The 21,659-nt window shown below is 41.9% G+C and overlaps 1 protein-coding gene across 1 annotated transcript in view; it reads right to left on the bottom strand.

Moving 5' to 3' along the window:
- Positions 1-470: 470 nt before the first annotated feature.
- Positions 471-21,659, bottom strand: part of EBF2 (EBF transcription factor 2) — a 194,202-nt gene continuing 173,013 nt past the window's right edge. The window contains exons 11-16 of the mRNA XM_004270678.4: positions 21,463-21,551; positions 19,852-19,917; positions 19,591-19,768; positions 17,063-17,248; positions 8,908-9,075; positions 471-3,409 (exon numbers count right to left, since the gene is read on the bottom strand). Coding sequence (XP_004270726.1) covers positions 3,378-3,409; positions 8,908-9,075; positions 17,063-17,248; positions 19,591-19,768; positions 19,852-19,917; positions 21,463-21,551 — 719 coding nt within the window. The 3' untranslated portion in view covers positions 471-3,377. The remainder of the gene's footprint in view (positions 3,410-8,907; positions 9,076-17,062; positions 17,249-19,590; positions 19,769-19,851; positions 19,918-21,462; positions 21,552-21,659) is intronic.

Here is a 21,659-nt window from a genome sequence, read left to right as displayed (position 1 = left end):
CCTAAAGTAATACGAATTTCCTCTTCCAGGTAAGCACCTCAGAACACTTTCCATGTAAGCAAAAGATAATAGTAAGATTTCCTCAACCAGAATTCGGGGACTCGCAGCTATGAGAAAATCCCCAAACTTAAGAATAAGTCCCAAACTCAATTTTTTCCACTTCAAAAAAAAAAAGCCCGGGCTTCCCTGGTGGTGCAGTGGTTAAGAATCCGCCTACCAATGCAGGGGACACGAGTTCGAGCCCTTGTCTGGGAAGATCCCACATGCCGCGGAGCAACCAAGCCCATGCGCCACAACTACTGAGCCTGCGCTCTAGAGACTGTGAGCCACAACTACTGAAGCCCGCGCACCACAGCAAAGAGGAGCCCCACTCGCCGCAACTAGAGAAAGTCCGTGTGCAGCAACAATGCAGCCAAAAATAAAGTAAATAAAATAAATAATTTTTTTTTAAAAAGGCCAAGTTCCAATTATTTTTACAGTACAAAAATTTTATTTTTTGTTAGGATAATTTAAAGTTTAAAACTGAAGTAGACATATTCATTTTACAAACAAGATATTCTTTCATAAGTAAGACCATTAAAAACAGTAAACAAAAAAGCTGTCTTTACAAAAAGCTCTGTGCATAGCAACTTTATACTGTATATAACTGACAAAGCAAAACGATAAAATGAAACTATACAGTTTGAAAATGAGACCTTACTGTACAAAAGGTAGAGAAGGGGATGGTTTTTAAACCATGCATATTGAAATGTGCAAAGAAAAACTGGGGGGAAATACGATGATATAACAAAAAATGAGATAAATAATGAAGTAAATTGTCCCTTTAAGTGAAAAATCTTAACACAGCTCCTTTTACAAAGATAGGATAGAATTTGTAGTTACCTATAGAAATACTTATTCCAAGTGGCACAAAAATAACCTGGGACCGGAATGATTTAACAGCAATGACTAAAGAGGACAGAGTAGCTTTGTTTTTAATTTATTAGTACACTAAAAATCATCCTTACACACATTTGTACACTTAAATAGATCTGTCACTGCTGAGGTTCTAGCTGAATGGTCAAGGATGTCTGGTATTTAGTTACACACATTTTTCGGTGTAAAGCTACCAAGAAATTCTACAATCATTTTGAAGACAGTACTGCACTCATCTTCATGCAAGAGCAAACTTCACAGATTCTAAAAGCGATGCTACTTAAAAAAAAACATTTCCTTATGTTGGATTGGCTCAAATCCAGGTCTAAACATGCTTAATTTTGTTCTGCTTTCACTTTTGGATGGTGATGTTTGTCATCCACACTCTTCCTCTCCCATCAGATTTTTCACTGGGGAAAGTTCTCTTGTGTGTTTCCCTGTTTTTTTTGGTGCTTTAAGCCCTGACTAGGAGGGACAGGGACGGTCAGCAGGAATTACGAGTATGCCAGGTTTCCAAACCCTTGGATTATCATGTGCGTAGAAATAATATTTGGGTCATACTGGGTAGTTCTAGAATAGATTAAAGGCAAATAAGACCATTGGGGGTTGAATAGGTGTGAGCAAATGGAAGGGACGCTGAATTTATGAAGTCCAAAATTGGCTCAGATGCACTAAACATGTTTTTCCAGCAGAGCTGCATCAATTTCTAATAGAACCCCAACCAAGAAGCCCAAACTGAAGTCTGTATATAGACTATACTGTGGTGCCAATGAGTCAGCAAGGAGAACCCTGGTCTGGACAAAAATGACATCCTTGTTGGCAATCCAGATAACTCTGGATACATCTCCAGGATCACACAGGCTTTCAAGACTTTACTCCATGTTAGCAGTTCCTGCAAGGTTTCTCCTGCTAAGAGCTAGTCCCAGAACTTACGAGTGCCTGTCGCAGGCCTGAGGAAATGCGTTGCTTGGAACACAGATGCCCCTACTCTCTGACCCTGCTAAGAATCTAGGTTTCCGTTTCTTTGAAGATCAGAAGAGAGATTAGGGCTTTTAACATGCCTCTTCTGCACCCCATCACATTCTTGCCTGGAAACGGTGTCAAGTTGAATACATATTTTTTTCAAGTGAGTTTAATGCCATGAAAGGGGAGATCTGCAGCGAGAAGAAAGGATGTGAACATCCTAAGATTGACGATGAAGAGTCCAAGAAACAGAGTCACCGTCTTCAAATCCAGTTTCTGAAGTTCTGTGGGGCTTAAATCTCTGTGCTGAACCACGTAACCAAAGAGGAGGGAGGGAGGGGCTCTGAAAGGGAGATTCCACAGAGGCCACTTGTTTGGGAAAGTCACATGGCTTTGGCTGTCTTTAAGGTGAGACCCGTCTTTCCCTGGGATGCAAAGCCGGGGACACACTAAAACATGGGAGTTCTCTGCACTGCTCAGGGGAGAATGTTGAACGCTAATATAAATTTTAAAAATTATGTATTCACAAACAGTGAACACCTAAAGGGACGTGTAGACTATTTAGAAAGCAGACGGAGCTGGGAGTGGATTGATGGGTTTGAGTATTTGTGTACGTGCATGGACTTGCATCGTTTCTGCATCGGGTGGTTCTATATAAGATGCATGTTCTTGCCTGTGGGTCAGTAAAATGATGGAAAAAGAGGGGGATGCGGGATGGGGGATAAGAGTCTAGTAAGTAACTGCAGTAATAATCACACACCTTTTAAACTTGTTACTACATGTTTGCATCACTTCCATTTTACATCAGGAAGAGAAATTCCTCTCTCTTCCAAAAAGGTCTTAATTTCTACCTCTACCTACAATAAGTTACACGTTTATTTATTTAAATAATTGTAAAACATTTTAAAATTTTTCCCTTTTTTTGTTTTTTTTTTTTTGTTTGTTTTTTAAAGAGATTAAACTATAAGCAAACACACATACAACAACATTTCATCATTCAATTCAGGTTTCATTTTAAGAAAGTCTTCCATGCTGGTACCCTGTTTTGTTCAATTTTTTTTCTGCATAAACTAAATTGGTATCTGAAAGGCTTCATAGAAAATAGAAACTTTCAACTTTTTTTTCCTACAAAGAAAAACAAATAGTATCCAAAATATTAAGCATGAATCGTTTGCCAATTTTTTTTCTTAAATATTTTACAAACATAGGAAGGTGGTTCTCATAATGTTCATAACAAAGAATTGCATTTCTGCTCTTAGCACTGACTACGTCAATGACATCTTTTGTCCTTGTTCCCAAGAGGGTCAGTTTGTGTAGTTACCATCAGAGCTACACAAGAAACGTGAGACCAGGTAAGAGGCAGCTCCTTGCAAACCCAGATCTGTCCATCATGTTCACCTGGGGCACAACTTTCCCCAGAGAGCTCCTAGTGCTTTCTTCATTATTGGTCCATCAGAGTAAGCAGTTTTGTGCTATAAGAAAGCAGTTCTTCCTCTTCTTTACATTGGGGGCACGACAAGTCCGGTCATGGCTGCAAGGGAAGAGTGGCACAGGCATGAGACTTAGAGATTCTTTACATCAAGGTCTAGAAACCAGAGAGAGGGGCGGGGCCTGGGATGGACAGTCTGGTACCGTCCAGGGAGATGGTGCCCTCAGCTGATATGGGAACCCATTTTCTCCAGGTCTGGTCTAGCAGACAGCCAATGAGAGGCACCAGAGCCTTACTGAATCACTGAAACATAAACAAAGCTTGTTGAAGTTTTGCTTGGGAGGCCAGAAATTATGTTTTGCTTTACATTAACAGGTTGTATACATGACATAAGAGACATAAACGTGTAAACTAAATTGTAATATATGTCTAATATATTTTTCACTCTTAGACTAAAATAATTTCTAGATTATATGGTTGGAAGAGGAAAATATATTCCAGGTGCCAAGCCTATTGAGTTACTTACTAGGCATCGTTTATAACAAATCGGACTTTCTATCCATCCTAGGTTTCTATCCATCCTAGCTGAAATTGGATGAGTTTTTTTTTTTCCCTAACTAGCTCATCTTCCTTTGGGGCTCACAGCTGTACGTGATGTCCATTCACTAAGGGATGCTGATCCACTAGAACAAAAGACTTAATTGAGTTCCTAATTTGGGAGTCACCCCAATCTCTACTCTTCATCCCCAATCCAAGCGCAGTGTCCAGCGCCCCTCTGTCAAGAGGATACTGCAAATGCCTGTCTGGGTGGCATCAGGTCCAAGGTTTCCCCTCGATATGAAAAATAAAGCAGCATCAGCACAATGTGGAAAACACACAGCAAAACGCAACCCTCTGGCCTTGGCTTTCGGGTGATGAACCCGTCGAATTTTCACATTCTTGGAAACTGGCAGAATAGTTTCCTTGTGTCCAGACTTCACACTGCATCTAGAATTTGATCCTTTGAGTTTTATTGTCTAAGCCTCATCTAAAGGGCTTATCAAACATCATAGAAGCATTTTGCTGAACGGTGTTCACTAACCTGATAAGCAAATGGACAAAATTCTTCCTGCTTCTTCCAACACGTCTCTCTCTCTCTCCCTCCCTCCTTCCCTCCTCTCTCCCCCACCCCTCCCTTCCCCCATCCCTCTCCTCTTCCCTTTTCTCTCCTTGCCAGCCAGTCTTCTCAGGCAAAATTGTCAGCCATCTATTTCCCTGACCATACAGCCTTTATTGAATGTTTGTGAGATCCAGATTAAGGTCTTACACAGCGGCGAGCAAACCCTTAATTATTTTTGCCTGTATTACTGTATATTGAATCGATGTAACTTTTCAATAAAGGCAGTTCAATTCTGGACACTCCCCAATGATTTGGAGATATAGCAACCCTGGTAATTATCCCAGAGTGTAGGAGGTATTTTATTTTATTCTTTTTTTTTTTTTTTCCTGGAGGGAGCTGGAAAACGAATCTGGCACAGTGTATACTATTATCTCAACGATCTATACTCATCAACTGTGAATGCCTGATAAATGAGGTAGAAGGTGGGGAAAATGAACACTGCACGTATAGCTCCCCAGCAGTAGGTTTCGGGCTCACGTTTTCAACTTTAACTTGTCTATTACACTTCAGACTCATCAGCCCCTTCCTTTTCCTGCGTCCTCAGAGAGTTATCTGAGGAGCTTATTAAAAGGGCAGAGCCTCTCCGAGAACAAGATCCACTGCACGACTGAAGAACAGATTTCATGGATTTTCCTTCTCCCTGGTCTCACACCAGGCACTGCGTGGGCTGCACTCTGCTCCGTGGTGACCCTGACTTTTTGCTTGTAGAAACCGTAGCCAACAGACAGAGAGCAGCAGTTATTTGGGAGAATCCTTAACTGCACTTTGTCCAATTTCTTTTTACCTTTGACATTTCATGGGAACGTAATAATCCCTCTTCGGGCCAGGTGGACAGTTGGTACGGGCGAACGGTGAAGAGAAGACCTATACTACTTCTGTCCCCAGAGAGACAGCGGGCTGTCGGAGTGCAGGCTCTAGGGTCAAAATGTCTGAGTTAAAGTCATCAGTCACTGGCTGTGTGGCAAGCTCCTTAACTAAAAATGGTGATGCCAGTATGACCTTCGCCTTTGGGTCGCACGAGAGGCTGGAACGAGATAATTCCTGTAAGGCACTTGGTTCAGCATCTTGCACGTGGGATCAAGGCACAGTCAGCGAGTCTCGGAGTGTTGGCTGCACAGTCCCTCTGCGGGTGACTAAAACCACCTCAGCTTAGAGCAAGCGGAAAGAAACTCCCTCTCAGCCTGTGATCACCCTCCGCCTCGGGCCACATTTACACCCTCCCACTGTCCCTAAAGAGATGGAGCGTCCTGCCACTCAGCCCCCGTCACCCCAGGATCCCTTCATTCAGTGATTGCAGGCAGCGTATTCAAGGTCAGCGTGGCTCTCTCCCTCTCTGCACCAACGGGACACCTGGTGATGCTGGACCTTGAACTGCTTAGTCACTGGTCCAAAATGAGGAAGAACCAGAGTGAAGGCTTCTGGAAGGCATCCCCTGTCAGCTCCATGTATGAAATGTCCTTCACCTTTCCTACTTCTTCGCACACGTTGCTTCTCAACCACCTTGGGATAGAGCGATCAGTTCTCCTGTTTAACAGGCTAGGAGACTGAGGTTCTCCGATGATAGTGACTGGTAGGGATGCCCTGGTACAGCCTGCAGTGTCTGTTGAAGTCAAGTTCCGTGTTCTTCCCACAGCTGGTAGCCTTTGTGGTTCCCCTCGGAATTCTCTCCTATTTCTCCACACACTACTTTGTATTTTCATAGTTCTTTGTTTTTCAGTCTCCAGCTCCTAATTTAAGTGTTGCTGTCTGCTTCCCCTCCACCGTTTCCTCCTCCATCCCGGCCCCCATCCTTCTCCTCAAGGTTAAAATCACCAGGGCAATTCGGAGGAGTTGTAGGACCTCAAAGAGGCTCAGGACTTCTCAGTGATGCTATAGAAATCAACTAGAGCCCAGGACCTGTGTCCGTGTGTAACCAACTCAGTTGTCACTCCTGCACACACAGTTAAGAATGTGCTGCTCAGACACTCTGTCACTGGTAGTGCCAGAAGCTCACATGGCTGGGGACCCTAGAGGGGGTCTTCTGGCTATTTCAGCTGCTGCTGCCTCCACCAGGAAACCTTGCTGTGACCACACAGACCGTCCCAGCTCTTTGGGACAACTGCACCCTGACCAGGTGACACCACAGGGGCCCTTGGGCCTGCAGCCACTAGCAGGGTGGGGATTCCAGGCCATGGCTGCCAGTGAAAGCTTTGTCCTGGCCTCCCTGAGGGCTGCAAGCTGGGCAGGCCCCACAGATGGGTCTCCCTGGACAGCACAGACCCAGAAGGGTCTGAGTCAACCAGCTCTGCTCCCCTGACTCAGTCCCTGTGTGAGAGAGGGGCTGGGGGAGGGGCGGCAAGTGGCAGTCAAGTTGCACTTTTCTTCCTCCAAGTGAAGCTGAAAATATTTGCAGGAGTTGCCTGGAATGAAGGAAGGGCTGTACCCCTCCTGTTCTCCTCCTGCACGTGCGCTTGCCCTTTGCCCTTAGTCTTTGTTGGGCCTCTCACTCTGCATTTCCCCAACGAAACCTGTGTGGCCCCCGCCAGGTTTTTAAAAAATTTTTCTTGGAGTTTAGCTGATTTACAATGCTGTGTTAGTTTCTGCTGTACAGCAGAGTGAATCAGTTATACATATACATGTATACACTCTTTTTGAGGTTCTTTTCCCATATAGGCCATTACAGAGTATTGAGTAGAGTTCCCTGGGCTCTACAGTAGGTCCTTATTAGTTATCTGTTTTATATATAGGAGTGTGTATATGTCAATCCCAATCCCCCAATCTGTCCCTCCTCCCCTTACCCGCTGGTAACCATAAGTTTGTTTTCTACATCTGTGACTCTATTTCTGTTTTGTAGATAGGTACGAGTTCCTTTGTACCCGTTCTTTAGATTCCACATGTAAGCCATATCATACAATATTTGTCTTTCTCTTTCTGACTTACTTCACTCAGTATGACAATCTATAGGTCCATCCATGTTGCTGCAACCCTGCCAGGTTTAAGGGACATGACTGAAACCATAGTACTTGGAAAGGGGAGTCATACTGCTGAAGGGGAGATAGGGGAGGGGAATGTGCAGCAAAAATTCATCAATTGTTTCCTATCCCAGTCTGGAGGTGAAGCCATCGTGGGAAAAGTTCTGAGCATGTCCCCTAATGACAGGCTAGAAACCACTGGCCTTTGTTGGGAGGTGCGGCAGGTGGAGACGCTCAGCTACAGGCTGAGCCTGTTTCTCTCTGGATCTGACATCTGGATAAAAAGCAAATACATATATATATATTTTTTTCATTCAAATATACAGATGTTTCCAACTATTCCCATGCTGGGCGGCATGTAGACCCAGCTGCTTTGTCTAGTTAGAAGCAAAAGAATTTTTAGGGGCTCTTCTGAGGGCTGGGCTTTCAACTCTTATTTCACAGTTTGTCTGTCAAGTCACTTGACTTCAAGGAGGTACCATCGCTCTAATGGTAGGATGTGTCAGGAAGCTGACGTACCTCCCAGAGCTGTGCTTGGCCACAACGGGCGAGTGCACCCTCACGGGTGTCCCCAGGGGCTCGGGAACCCCTGCGCAATCATAAAGCCACTAGGCAGATGCCATTCCAGGGACAGCACAGCTGACCTCAGAGGCTTTGATCCACGAGGGGTTAACCAAACCAAACCTCTGCCCTCTTTGGTTCTAGCCAACACTGCTTGTCGTGAATGTTTTCATGTCAAGACGCAGGGAGCTGCCTAAAAATAATGTGGGTCGTTAAGCTCCCTGGCGTTCAGCAGTTTCCAATTTGCTCTTTTGCCATCAGCTGCCTCCCATTCACAATGAGATGATTAGATTCTCATGTACTCATCACATTCGTGCTATGTCATGTCATATTATATTTTAGGACATTGCTCAAAAATGGGTTTGACGGGGGATATTAATGTTTGTTCTTAGATCCAGTATATCTTTTTTTTCTTTCTTCCCTACCCCACCCCTGATCAGGCACCTGCTATCAATTTGACCAGCATGTAACCAGAATTCTCAGAACTTGCTCGTGGCTCCTGACGGATCTTGTCCATTCGTGCCATGGGACTGGGAATGCACTGCAGATGGCAAGCTGATTCGGTAAGCAGTAGTCACCATGTAGCATCTGCTGTGGTTGGCCAGGCACCTTCTGGGAAATAGTGACATGGCCTTGTGAAAAGCAGAGGTCTGGGGAGTCCGATGCTCCTAGAGGGTGTATGTGACCCCACCACAGTTAATTTGTGTCCTTGCAGAGTTGTCCGACTTCTCTGTTATTCCCCCATCTTGCTCTTGGATAGAGAGCTAGCCCAGCTGTACAAGTCATTCGGGTCTCATGTTGAAAACACCAAAGCATCTCCTTGTAGGTAAATGACTAGAGATACAGAAGGATGCTGAGCTGTTTGCTCGCTCTTTGCGGACCCTGTGGCACACGTATCATGCCGATACCCACGGTGCTACTTTGCTTACCTCTGAATCCATTTCCATTGCCACTGGAGCAAGCAGGTGAAGGGGAGCCTTGGGGCCTGATGACGGGGGCGAAGGCACTCTTCTGTTTGACAGCAGGAAAAACTGAAGAGGAAAATGGGAGGATGGAGGACGTGCTGGAAGATCCAACAGTGGGACTTGATGACATGACTGGAAAGCAAATGCACAATCCTTTTTTAGAAAGAGAAAGATCTAGGAGTTAAGTTCTCTCTTCAGTACATACAACCTCTACACATTGCTTGAGAAATTACGAATTTATTCCAGGCATTGTTCCTGATTCCAGGGATTCAAAAAGAAGTTGAATGTGACAAGGTCCCTGCCCTGTCCCGTGGGAGGAATAAACAAATAAAAAAACCTAATAGGGTCATTGTCCTGTTGGAGGAGTGTCCACGACGCTGAGATACAGCGGGCAGGGTGCTTTTCTGCCTGGAAGAGTCAGGAAAGTGTCAGCAGGAGATGAAATTGTGATAGGTCTTAATCCACAAGTAGAAGCTCGACAAGAGAAGGCTAAGACCAACAACTGAAAAATTATCCAGTCTACTAAAAATCAGAAACCTCTTTTTTTACCCTAAAAAGTAGTCCTGTCTGGGAGCCATGTGCTTCCCTGGCAATTCTCAGGGCACCGGAGGCTTGATCTGTCGGGTTGGCATCTTCTCTGAGTGCACCATCTCTATGGGCCACTTCCTCATTAAATGTAAAAGTTTATTAACATTTAAGAGATTACCTCCTTCTTCCTCTACTTTCAGAGCTCCTGGGAAATAAAGCTGCAAGTCAGCCTCCTCTGATGTGATGTGTAGGAAAAAATACCAATATTAACATTAAACTGACTTAAAGGAAGCCAAAAACTAAGTGTTGTGGATTTCCAGGAAAAACAAAGGCAATTTACACAACGAAGGGCCCCATGTCTTAATGTCAGACACTCCACCAAGTCACATCATACAAGAAGATAATCTCCTCCTGGGTTCAACTTGCTCGAGAAAGGGGTAAACTTGAGTTCACAAGGGTAGAATTGTTCGAGATAGCATTTTATAGTATGAGGTCAAGTTTCAGGGGCTCATTTTAGCATAATGTCCAGAATTCTGAACTGTCCAAGTCACATGACTTGGTAGAAGAATTACTGCAATGTAATGGCAAAGGCCGTGACAAAGGCTAAGAGTGCTGACCTCTACTTCATATCATCAGTGGTCCAGATACTCCACAAAGTAAATCTGAAAGTGAGAACATGAGTGCGAGTTATGGTTCAAAGACCAAGTACGAGGTGAATTGAAGGTCCAGTGTTCTGATATCCTGTGGAAGACTCCATCCCCATTTCCCCCCTCTCCATATAAAGATAGACTTTGGGCTGTGTTCACAAATTGTCTATATAAAGCAATCATACAGCATGCCTCCAATATGATGTCTTTTACAGCCGTACGACAAACCAAAGACTTCAAAAAAAAAGAGCTTTATCTAAAAACTTCTTATCCTGAAGTGGTCCTGATTTAAAGGGCAGTGCAGAAGGAGGCATCCAAATACATCTCGGTCTTTCCACAAGTAATGTGAATCAAAAGAAAAAAATGGTGGTATCGATATATAGAGAATGAATAAACAAGGTCCTACTGTGTAGCACAGGGAACTACATTCAATATCCTGTGATAAACCATAATGGAAAAGAATATGAAAAAGAATGTATATATATGTATAACGGAGTCACTTTGCTATACAGCAGTAATTAACACAACATTGTAATTCAACTATATGTCAATAAAAAAGAGAAAAAATTGGAAAGGAGGAAAAAATCCTTAAAGAATCTCATGTAATACTTGAAGATGCAAATGAAGAAGAAATCTGGCTAATTCACTATTGCTATGGGAGAGGATACAGGTTTAAGCACTGAGAATGGATCTTATTCATAGTTCCAAGTCAATCTCCTCTTCTAGCCTTGGTTTTAGCGTCAGTGAAATGTGTGTGTGTGAGCAGGGTGGGTGGGTGAGTCCTCTCCTCTTTCTGTAAGGCACAGAATCAGAGGCCAAAGGAACACTGAGAATCAGGAGCCCCTGGTTCTGCCCACCATGGAATCTCTGCCATACTATGTGATCCATGCGAGCACCAGAATGGCACCTTGGTTTCTGAGTCTGCAATAGCAGAATCTCCCCTCATACACCATGATAGAGGAGGGTTTTTATAATGTGAATCAGACACACACACACACACACACACACACACACACACACTCAATTCCATGTATATTCAGCATACGACTCACTTCTGCAAATACTTCTTTTTTAGTAACAGATCTAAAAGCATGCTCATTAGCATGGCCACCACCTCTCAGTGGGAAAGGAGTCACTTCAGGCTTCACCAGGTGGTGTAAAAGAATTGTTACAGAGCTGAATAAGCACAGAGCTGTAACATGCCCATTTAAAATGTTTTTAACAGAATTTTTGTAAAATGTCAAATTACATCCAAATTTAAAATTTAATGCGGCTATAATAAAAAGCCTAAAGGAAATTTTAATCTGTGTGTGTCAACAAACATAACTTCTATATTTATCTATTTAAAACAACAACCACACTGTTACAGCCAGAAAGTTTTGTTAAAAAAAATTTTTTTAAGGAGGCGTTTGTCTTAACAGATATTAAAACTTACGATAAGCCTACACAAATGAAATCAGTGTTATACTAGCATAGAAACAGGCAGACAAATCCTTGGCGAAAATAGAGTCCAGAAACAGACCTGAGTATACATGAGAATTAGAACTTAATAAAGGTGACATTTCAAATTAGTGGGGAAATAAACACATGGGAACAATACGCTAGCCATTTGGAGACAAAATTTAGAGTGCTTCCTCGTGTTAAACACGAAAGTAAATCTAAGTGGATTAAACAGTTATTTGTAAAAGCAAAATTAAAAAGGAGCTAGTAGAAAAGTCAGGAAGTTATGTAATTTACCTAATCCTTTCAACCCCCAAACCTAAACAGAACATCGTAAGACATGACAAAAATATTTCTGTAACACATACAGAAAAGGCAAATGACAAATTAGGAAAAATATCTGTCATCATTATTTAGATATATTCAGATTCTCAGTAGCTAATAAGTTTTTATAAATTAATCAGAGAACATCCCACTAGAAAAATGGGCAAGGGAAGTGAAAAGGAATGTCACAGAAGGAAAAATGAAAATGACCAAAAGGCCTTTATAGACCTATAAATGGTCAAACCGATTAGTAATCATATGTAAATTAAAACAGTAATGAGATGTTATTTTCCACTTGCCAAATTGATAAAGATTAAGAAAAACTTAAGAGGGCGGGGAAACAGATACTATTCCTTTTCTAAGGGGAGTACTAACCTCTCTGGAGGGGCTTCAATAATATGTATCAAAGTATTTGAAAATGTGCATATTTTTAACCCGGTAATTTAATTTCTAGAAATTAATCCCAAGGAGATAATCATAAATGTGCAAAAAAAAAAAAAAATCCAAGGGCGTTTTTATAGTCTTGAAAAACTGGGAAATAAGTGAAGTGACCAGCAATAGGGTAAACTATATTAGGTCCATAAAATGGACCACTATGCAAACATTAAAACTAATATTGGAGAAGAATATTTAATGGCATGGAAAGATACACCTCCTCAGATGAGTAAAGCAGATTACATAATAACACAGACAGTGAGCCCACTTTTATTTTTTAAAAAATACACAAAAGTCTAGAAGGATGTGATACACATCCAAATTTTTAATGACGATATCTGGCTGACAGAAGTGTGAAGATTCTTACATTTCTTTCTCTCACTTGTCTGTATTTTCAAAATTTCCTACAATGAACACGTATTACTTTTGATGTAGCACAAAGCAGCAAAAGCTGTTAAAAGAAACAAACGGAAAATCTCTACTTCTTTGGGAAAAAAGAATATAATCCTGAGCGATAGGCATAATAGCTTTCCTGGATGTTAATGTGCCTCTTTGATCTAAGGCTTAACTGCCTGTAAACAAGGTTGTCTGTTAACCGTTCTTTCACAGATTCCTGGGAGAAGCTCGTTGACTGTAGTTAACTTTGCAATGCAAACGCCACTCCTCATGTCTGTTCTCCGTTCTTAGGACACAGGCCTGCACTGATGGATTTTTATGGAGCCTAGCTTCGTATCTGTGACTGAGAATTTTGCCATCTTTCTTCTGCTCTCTTTTTCATTGATCTTATGGCTGAAACCCATCAGCTGTGCATCAGAGCAGACGCTGTAATTTTCAGAATGTATCTATCCATAACTGCAAGGCTATACTGTAAAAGTTAACCGTGGTTATCTCTGCATAGAAATAGTGTCATTTTTCTTTTCTTTTTTACATAGGCGTGCTTTTCAATGCGCCTACAGTGAGAATGTTACAATTGTAGGATTTTTTTTTTTCCTTTCTGAAGAAAAAGACAATAGAAATACACCAAAATATTAACAAGGTGTTTTTTTACAATGGGAGTGTACTTTCTTTTAAAAACTATTTCCACATGTTCTAAATGTTCTACCATAATCATTTAACACTCTACAACAGAAAATGTCTTGATATTTATTTTTGAAAACATGAAAATATTGAGGCCTGGGACAGACTCTAAGACTATATAACTGAAGTAGGAATCCCTGAGGCCGGGGATGAAGGATTCTGTCTGCATGGATCCTGTTCCAAACTTTGCATGTGCTTGGTGGCTATTCTACTTTGGAAGAAGTGGTCCCTTGGGTGTTGCAGGCTTGTTGAGTAGAACATCTTTGGGGACACCAGAGTGTACTGTTTTAGGAAAGTGGATCACACATACTTGAAATTGAAAATTTCTCTGGACACCTCTCTCTGTGGATAGAGGCCAAAGTAAAGGCAAGCACTTCTAGCCCAGAAATCTCTGTGAACATGGGGAGTTAAGGAAAAACCACTTTTCTTCTTCTAAGGATTGATTGATTGGCTTGCACCGTCCCAGCTGGAACTCACCAGGCACACATCCTCCTTTGCATCGAGCCATTGCATTTGTTGGCGCTAAGGGGTCTGTCAGCGTTTCATTATAACCTCCTATTGTCAGGGGTTTAGAATTCAGCCATAAAAACTTGCACTGAGCTGGAACTTGGCACATACTGCTACCGCCAGGAAGTGAAGTTTGTATGTGGAATTGAAAAAACATCTGTTTGGCCATTTTTGAAGTGGTGTGAGAGCAAAAACAGTAAAGATGCAGGTTTTTGATACTCTGCGTTGGCCGTCATGCAAGTCAACTCGACTGAGAGGTTTGACTTTATTTCTTTTTAACGTCTCTGGCAAGTGATTGCTCCGTGGCATGGCCCAGCCACATCAGACTAGTTTAAAAAATAAAATGAAAAATCAGAGAAGGGTGTTTTCAGACACAAGCAACTGAACTGACGAAATGGTATCCCCCTGAGCTTTTTAATTTTTTTTATTTAAAACAATTTTTTTGTATTTCCCAGAGAATTTGAGACTTAGCTGGGTAGAAATACAGGTCACGTGCTATTGTAATGAACTCCATAGGGTATTCAGTATTTTTGCAGTAGGGGATTTTTATTGTAATGAATGCACTGTTTGGAATTCCAGTCCCAGTCTGCAATTCCTTCAGACCGTTCCTCAGAAAAGGAAGGTGCAAGGGGTCTCACAGACCCAGTAGGAAACAAGAGGACATTCTCTGCTGTGTTTCCCACTCCCTCTGGGCAGGGCACCTTCCTCTTTCTATGTTGTGCATGCTCTCTTGTTTTAATGGGTGACTTGAAGACAGGGTGTTACTGTTTTTCTTATGGCAGTGGGATTGACTGATCAAGAAAGGGTAATGGAAGGAAGTTGTCACTTGCTGGAGTGGGAAGGGTCCCTTTCTACCGAATGAATTATCTAGTAAGAAACATCAAGCCATCCACACCAGATGGGCAATTTCATTCATCCATTCACTCTCTCTCTGTCTCTCTCTTTCTCTCTGTCTCTCCACCCACACCCCACCCACTCCTTCCTGTCTTTTTTTTCCACTCTCCCTCACCCATCACCACACTAAACACTATATTGTTATATTAACCATTTTTGATCTACAAAAATGAGAATATCACATGGTTCAACCACGTATGTATGATTGAACATATGAAATTACACATTTTGGAAATAAAGAAGAGGTGGTTTCATACGGCTCAGCCTAATAATGTGTTATAAAGACATGAAATATTTTTAATATTACTGAATAATTTAAAAACATGATATCCTGAATCTGATGACATATGATCTAGCCACATTTTTACTGTTTATTGGCAATGAACCCTTGAGTAAGTCATTTAATAACCCTTCATATCTTAGAAGGGAAAATGATGATGATACTAGTATAATAAATTATATTAATAAATATATAAACATGTAAATTATATACATAATAAATTATTATGATTATTATATCCATATTATATGGTTGTGAGGATCTGATTGGACTCTATGTGTGAACATGCTTTTTAAGCTGTAAGGTAGAATGTGACTGTAAATTACTCTTACTGTTGTGACCGTTATCATGTGACATTATTTACACAATGGCTCTTTTGTCCTTGTATCACTTGCAGGGGCTATTGAAGATGTGGTCCCTTCTGCACATAGGGTACCCTCTCCACAAGGATGCATGGGAGAAATCTCTCCAAGGTCTCAGCCACAGAAAAATCAGGTTTCTCTTGAGCGGCTGCTACTATTGCTACTACTAATAATGTGTGGACATAAAATTTTATAACAAATAGTGTTTGTCTCTTTGCTTTACCATCTTGTAAGCCTCCGAACCAAATTAATGACTCCCTTGAATAGACCAGACGGCATCCATTGTAACCCTTGGATTCATCTCATTTTCTGATACATATTTTTTTCTTTTATGTTTCTTATAGTCTCTATTTTACACTTTCATGCTGCCCATCTGACTATTAATATTCCCCCAGAACATTTTTGAAACAAGAGAAGGTTAAAAACAAGTAAGTAAGTAAGTAAATAAATAAATAAATAAAGCAAGCAACAGTTTGTTTTCCTTGGTCCCTCTGATCTCATTGATCTAATTGGCCATCTCACAGGACACCATGAAGAACGCATGTCTTTGCAGCAACGAGATTTTAGTTGTCCTGGGAGAACCAACCTCTGCTGCTTGGCTACTATATCTTCACCACACTTAGTATGAGTGTTGAGTGTAATGAATTGAACAGATAACCCAGAAGTAACTCCTGGATGTGTGTCCCCAGGGAACCACAGGCCCAAAGGCGGAGAGCGGTGGCCTCCAGACCCTTGGCACCACTTCCCGAGCTGCGGTAGAAATGGCCTTGACTCCCCCTTGTTCCTGGCACGAGGGAACCGCTCTGGGCAGCAGAGCCTTGCAACAAGGTACAGCATTTCAAGGACACTCCGCTCACTCACTCAGACTCTCCCCGGTGGCTTCTCCCCCAGCCTGAAATATTCCCTAAGTAGCCTCATCTTCTCTAAGGCTCCTGGCCTCACTGTGCAAGGTCCCAGCTTAGCCCCCAAAGCCACCTGAACGAGTTTTCGTAACTTCCTAGAACGTCTAGCTTGCTGCTAGCCCACAGATTAGGACTAAGAGCCTCTGTCCCCATATATTACACTGTCACCGGCAGTCACGTTCCGTCTCTCTGGAGGTACATAAGGGAGGGGAGAGCCATGTAACAAAGTGAAAAGGGAGATGGTGTGTTACACAGAATAACCTGGAGTCATCAACTCTGTGTCCAGATTCTTGTCCTTCTCCACTCTAGCTGTCTGATCTTGCACAAGTCAGTTAACTGCTGGACACCTAAACTTCCTTGCCTATACTGACCTCAGAGAATTCTTGTGAAGAGTAAATAAAACACTACATCTGAAAGTGCCTAATGAAGAGTGTACAGAATGTTAACTGAGTTGGAGTCTTAATTCCTTGCTCTCGTCTACACAAGCCACATCTATTGTTTCCCTGTAAAAAAGGGAATCGTTTCACTCCTTTTCTCTCCCTTGAAAAGCTTTGAGTAACCAGATGAGCCCAAGTCCACTAAAGGAAAAGTACAAAAGGCAGGAAGGACCACTCCTCCGTGAGTCAGTAAGATGCTGGAATGCTACCCTCCCTCAAAAGGCTGAAGAGTAAAACCCAGGGACAGAGAGACAGGGAGAGCTGGAGGGATGGACAGGGCACTTACTTCCATAAGGGGAGCCTGTGGGGGAGCCGTTTAGAAATCCTGGAGATCCTGGGACACCCAGGTTGGCCATAGGGACATTGCTGTAGCCGTTCATACTGTTACTGGAGGTGCTGTAGTTAGACTGCTGAGGGGTAGAGCTGGAAGAGTAGCCCCGCGGAGAGATGCTGCTTGTGTTGCGGATGTATCCTGGACAACAGAGAGAAAGCTCAGATAAATGAACCTGTACACACACACACACACACACACACACACACACACACACACACACACACACACACACACACACACACACACACACACACACACACACACACACACACACACACACACACACACACACACACACACACACCAAATATGGCAGCACAGGTCCACATGGCCCCCAGTCTATAGAATTCCAAGTTGACTGTGGAAAAGTCTGCAGTTTGTCTTCAAACTTTTTATATCTTCCTGTCTCTTCCCCATCTCGCACAAAACCATATCCCTGTAATACCCCCTTCCTCCTCTTTCCCATTGGCAGTCAACATCTCCAACTCACACCAAGGAGTGAATGACTAACGGCAGTGACATCTCCCAAATCCTACTTCATGTAACGCTAGAGCCCTCTGAGATACTGATGGGTATCACTGAGAAAAGCGTTCTGTGGTCAAATAAAGCTTGGCAGATGGTGCGTACCGTAGCGTATTGAAGATTCGTATATGAAGGGCCTGGAGAATGAATAAACCGGTTTAACTTTGCTAACCTAGTGTTTCCCAAATTTAACATAACATAGCATCTTTTCTGGGTGTGATGGGGAAAAGGCATCCTGATAACATTTCAAGAGGCGCTAGCACTCTGAAGATCACAGCTATAGAAGTCTGAAGTTGTTACCATGCCCTGCTGGGTGGGGTGGGGAACATTTTCATTTAAAATGCATTGATAAGTTCATCTAAATGGGCCGTTCTTTCGAAATAATGCCCTTTGCAGCAACATGGATAACACCAGAGCTTATCATACTAAGTGAAGTAAGTTGGAAAGAGAAAGACAAATACCATATGATATCACTTATATGTGGAATCTAAAATATGACACAAATGAACCAATCTGGGAAACAGAAAGAGACTCACAGACACAGAGAACAGACTTGTGGTTACCAAGGTGGAGGGGAAGTAGGGGAAGGGATGGTTGGGAGTTTGGGGGCTAATAGACTCAAACTGTTACATTTAGAATGGATAAACAACAAGGTCCTACTGTATAGCACATGGAACTATATCCAATCCCCTGGGATAAACCATAATGGAAAAGAATATAAAAAAGAATGTACCTATGTGTATAACTGAGTCATTTTTCTGTACAGCAGAAATTAATGCAACATTGTAAATCAACTACACTTCAATTTAAAAAAATAAGTTAAAAAAATAAATAAATGGGCTGTTCTTTGACCAAAGACTCGGAAGCATCCGCAATTGAATGCACGGAGATCCAGTCCAGAGTGGGATGAGTCCTCCCCACACTTCTGAAACCCCAGCACAGAGACCTCCCCTAATCTATCCTGAAATAACCCACATAGGATAACTGTCTCTAAAGCTATTTAAGAAATGACCCAAATTTAGGGGAAAAAAAAAAGGTAATAATATGTCCCACCCATATTTCTGTAAGAAGAACTCACCCTGAGCATGAGACTGAGGAATTCCCTTGCAATGGATGATAGAATTAGAAATAAAACTATCCCAAGGTGAGGTACATCAGCAGAAACATTTACTCCTTGTAAAAAATGATTTATGATAAATTTAGCACCTTAATAAAATCAACCTCAACGACAAAAACCTTTACTCAATATGCTTTACATGTAGAAGCACTGTTAACTGTGTTGCTGTATTTATATATTTGTATACATTTGCATATATATATATATGAGATAATACACAAATAGAAGTTACCAAACTAAGCCATTCACCCTTGGCACTAGGAATTTGTGTGTAATTAACAAGAATAGCAATAACTCAGCTCCTTTCCATTATTCAGTTTGACGATCACAATAGCAGAAGTGTAGATTTTATTCAAACAATACCCGTAAATCTAGTTTTAGTAAGCCTAAACTCTTCTAAATTCACAATACTTATTCTTAAATGTTTCCAGTTAAAGGATTCTGCCAGGTACCTAAAGAGCTCAAAGCCTAACAATACACCTAATGTTGAGATAATCCAATGATTGCATTGCTTATCTGGGACACACTCTTTTTTGTTTGTTTGCGGTACGCAGGCCTCTCGCTGCCGTGGCCTCTCCCATTGCGGAGCAGAGGCTCCGGACGCGCAGGCTCAGCGGCCACGGCTCACCGGCCCAGCCGCTCCGCGGCATGTGGGATCTTCCCGGACCGGGGCACGAACCCGCGTCCCCTGCATCGGCAGGCGGACTCTCAACCACTGCGCCACCAGGGAAGCCCTGGGACACACTCTTATAAGAATCAAGCTTTAACTCCTTCCACTCCAGCAGAACCAGCCTTTTAAATGTATAAGATGTTTGCCTTTTGACTCTGAGAAAGGCAGTACCTTGATTATTTCCCTGTGTTGACTCTGAGATGCTGACCCCAAGCTGGCTGCCATAAGAATTGATGCCCATCATGCCACTGTGAGCTGGAGAGCTGGAGAGAGCTGGGATCTGGCTGGGATTCCTGGGGACACTGTACAGGGCTTCAGCAATATCTGCGGCACGCTTCAAAATGATGTCCTACAAAGTGGCAGGTTGAGGTGAATGTTTTTATCAAGCAACAAGAGTTGAACTCAAGAGGGTGCAAAATGGGAGCACCTAACCTGGTTATTGTGTGGTGTCCCATAGAGCGCCTCCACCAGATCTGCAGCTCTTTTCAACAGCATTTCCTAGAAAAAGAAAAGAAAGGGTGGGATATAAGCAAAGTAAAACCCAAAATGGCCAACACAAAGGAAAATTACGTACAAAAATCGAAAGTCCAGGCATCCCCCTAAAGTGTAAGTAACTAGCCAAGAGGTCCTATATTTGGTTTGACAGGTAGAATATGATCACACGTATGAATCCCCCTATAAATGCATATCTATGTGAAATACTTCTCGATAAAAGGGCTCCACAAATAGCTTGGCTACCAAAACAAAACACAACCAAATTAAGGGTAAAGTTGGCTAAAATTAATAACGTCATGGGAGTTCCATTAAAAACTACTTACAGACCATTCCATTAAAAAAATCTGGTATTCTAATTAACCAAATAGTCTCAAAATGATTGATTGACCTGAGTTTAGCTGCTTGCCAAGGAGTTGTCCAGAGTACTGAAATTATCCTGGCAATGCCTTCTGCAAAATTTTACTAATAAAGATGAATTCTTTCAGTAATATTTCCCCCTGTTCACTTTAACCAGAGAGAATTAGTAATCAGTAATCCCTTTCCTCTCATTTTGTCTTTTCCACCTTCTGTTTTTAACAGCCTTTTAAATTGCTATTAACCTACTTTCTAGATATCATCTAATTTAATGATGGGGCTGGGGATTTTTCCAAGAGGAAAACAAAGGTGCTATGCAGAAGCAACTGCGGTACTTGAATTTCACTCACACTACAGAAAAGAGAACATGGCATTTTATAATGTATGTGCTTAAAATGTAAATAAAAATGTTAAAATTTCATAATTTCTCATTAATTAATACCTAATAAATTGACTTTTTTTTTTTTTTTTTTTTTTTTTGCAGTACACGGGCCTCTCACTGTTGTGGCCTCTCCCATTGCGGAGCACAGGCTCCGGACGCGCAGGCTCAGCGGCCACGGCTCACGGGCCCAGCCGCTCCGCGGCATGTGGGATCTTCCCGGACCGGGGTACAAACCCGTGTCCCCTGCATTGGCAGGCGGACTCTCAACCACTGCGCCACCAGGGAAGCCCTGACATATTTTTAAATAAAGAAAGCTAAAATAATGGGCCAGATTCACTATATAATTTTTGTGAGCAAGTTCATTTGAAACAGATACATTTCATAGAAATTATATATGGATGTGTTTTTCACTTCCTTAAATATCTAGGCCTTCATTGAATACTTGATTGTGGATTACTATGTCACTGTAATTACGGGTAAACAAAATTACGTTTAAATACAAAGGAATGGGAAATTATACTTTTAGGCAATTATATAATTATTTATTTTCATAAAGTTGGCAAAGTTTTATAAGCTGAATAATTGTAGTGTGTTTGTTTCATAGGCCCAACTTTTCAGATTTCATATTTCCTCAGAGATTGACCATAACATATTTCACAGTTAGTAGATATTTTATGCGCATCTTGTATCTCCAGCTTAGCCAAATTTCAATGCCTAATTTAATTTTAAAGAGACTTAAGTCGCTAGATTTATCTAAGTTTGCTGAAATTCTCCAAGAAGGTTTTCACGTGTCATTTTCCAAAGCATTTTACCTTAGCTAATCTCTCAGGATCTCCAGGATGCCTTGGGATGACTTTCTGCAGTCTCTGAAAGCCATAGTCTATGGTGGGTTCATTTAATGCTGAAAAACAAAAGTCTTCTTTTTGAGTATATAAACTGGCCATAAAGCAAAGCTTCTAATTAAGTCTGCCATGGGTAATAGAAAGGTCTCCAAATTTCCAGATTATTA

Source organism: Orcinus orca, chromosome 6 (genome assembly GCF_937001465.1).
Source record: "Orcinus orca chromosome 6, mOrcOrc1.1, whole genome shotgun sequence".
In the NCBI taxonomy this organism is placed as follows: Eukaryota; Metazoa; Chordata; class Mammalia; order Artiodactyla; family Delphinidae; genus Orcinus; species Orcinus orca.
Note: the sequence above shows the minus strand (reverse complement) of the source record. Positions and strands in the feature narration are given on the sequence as shown.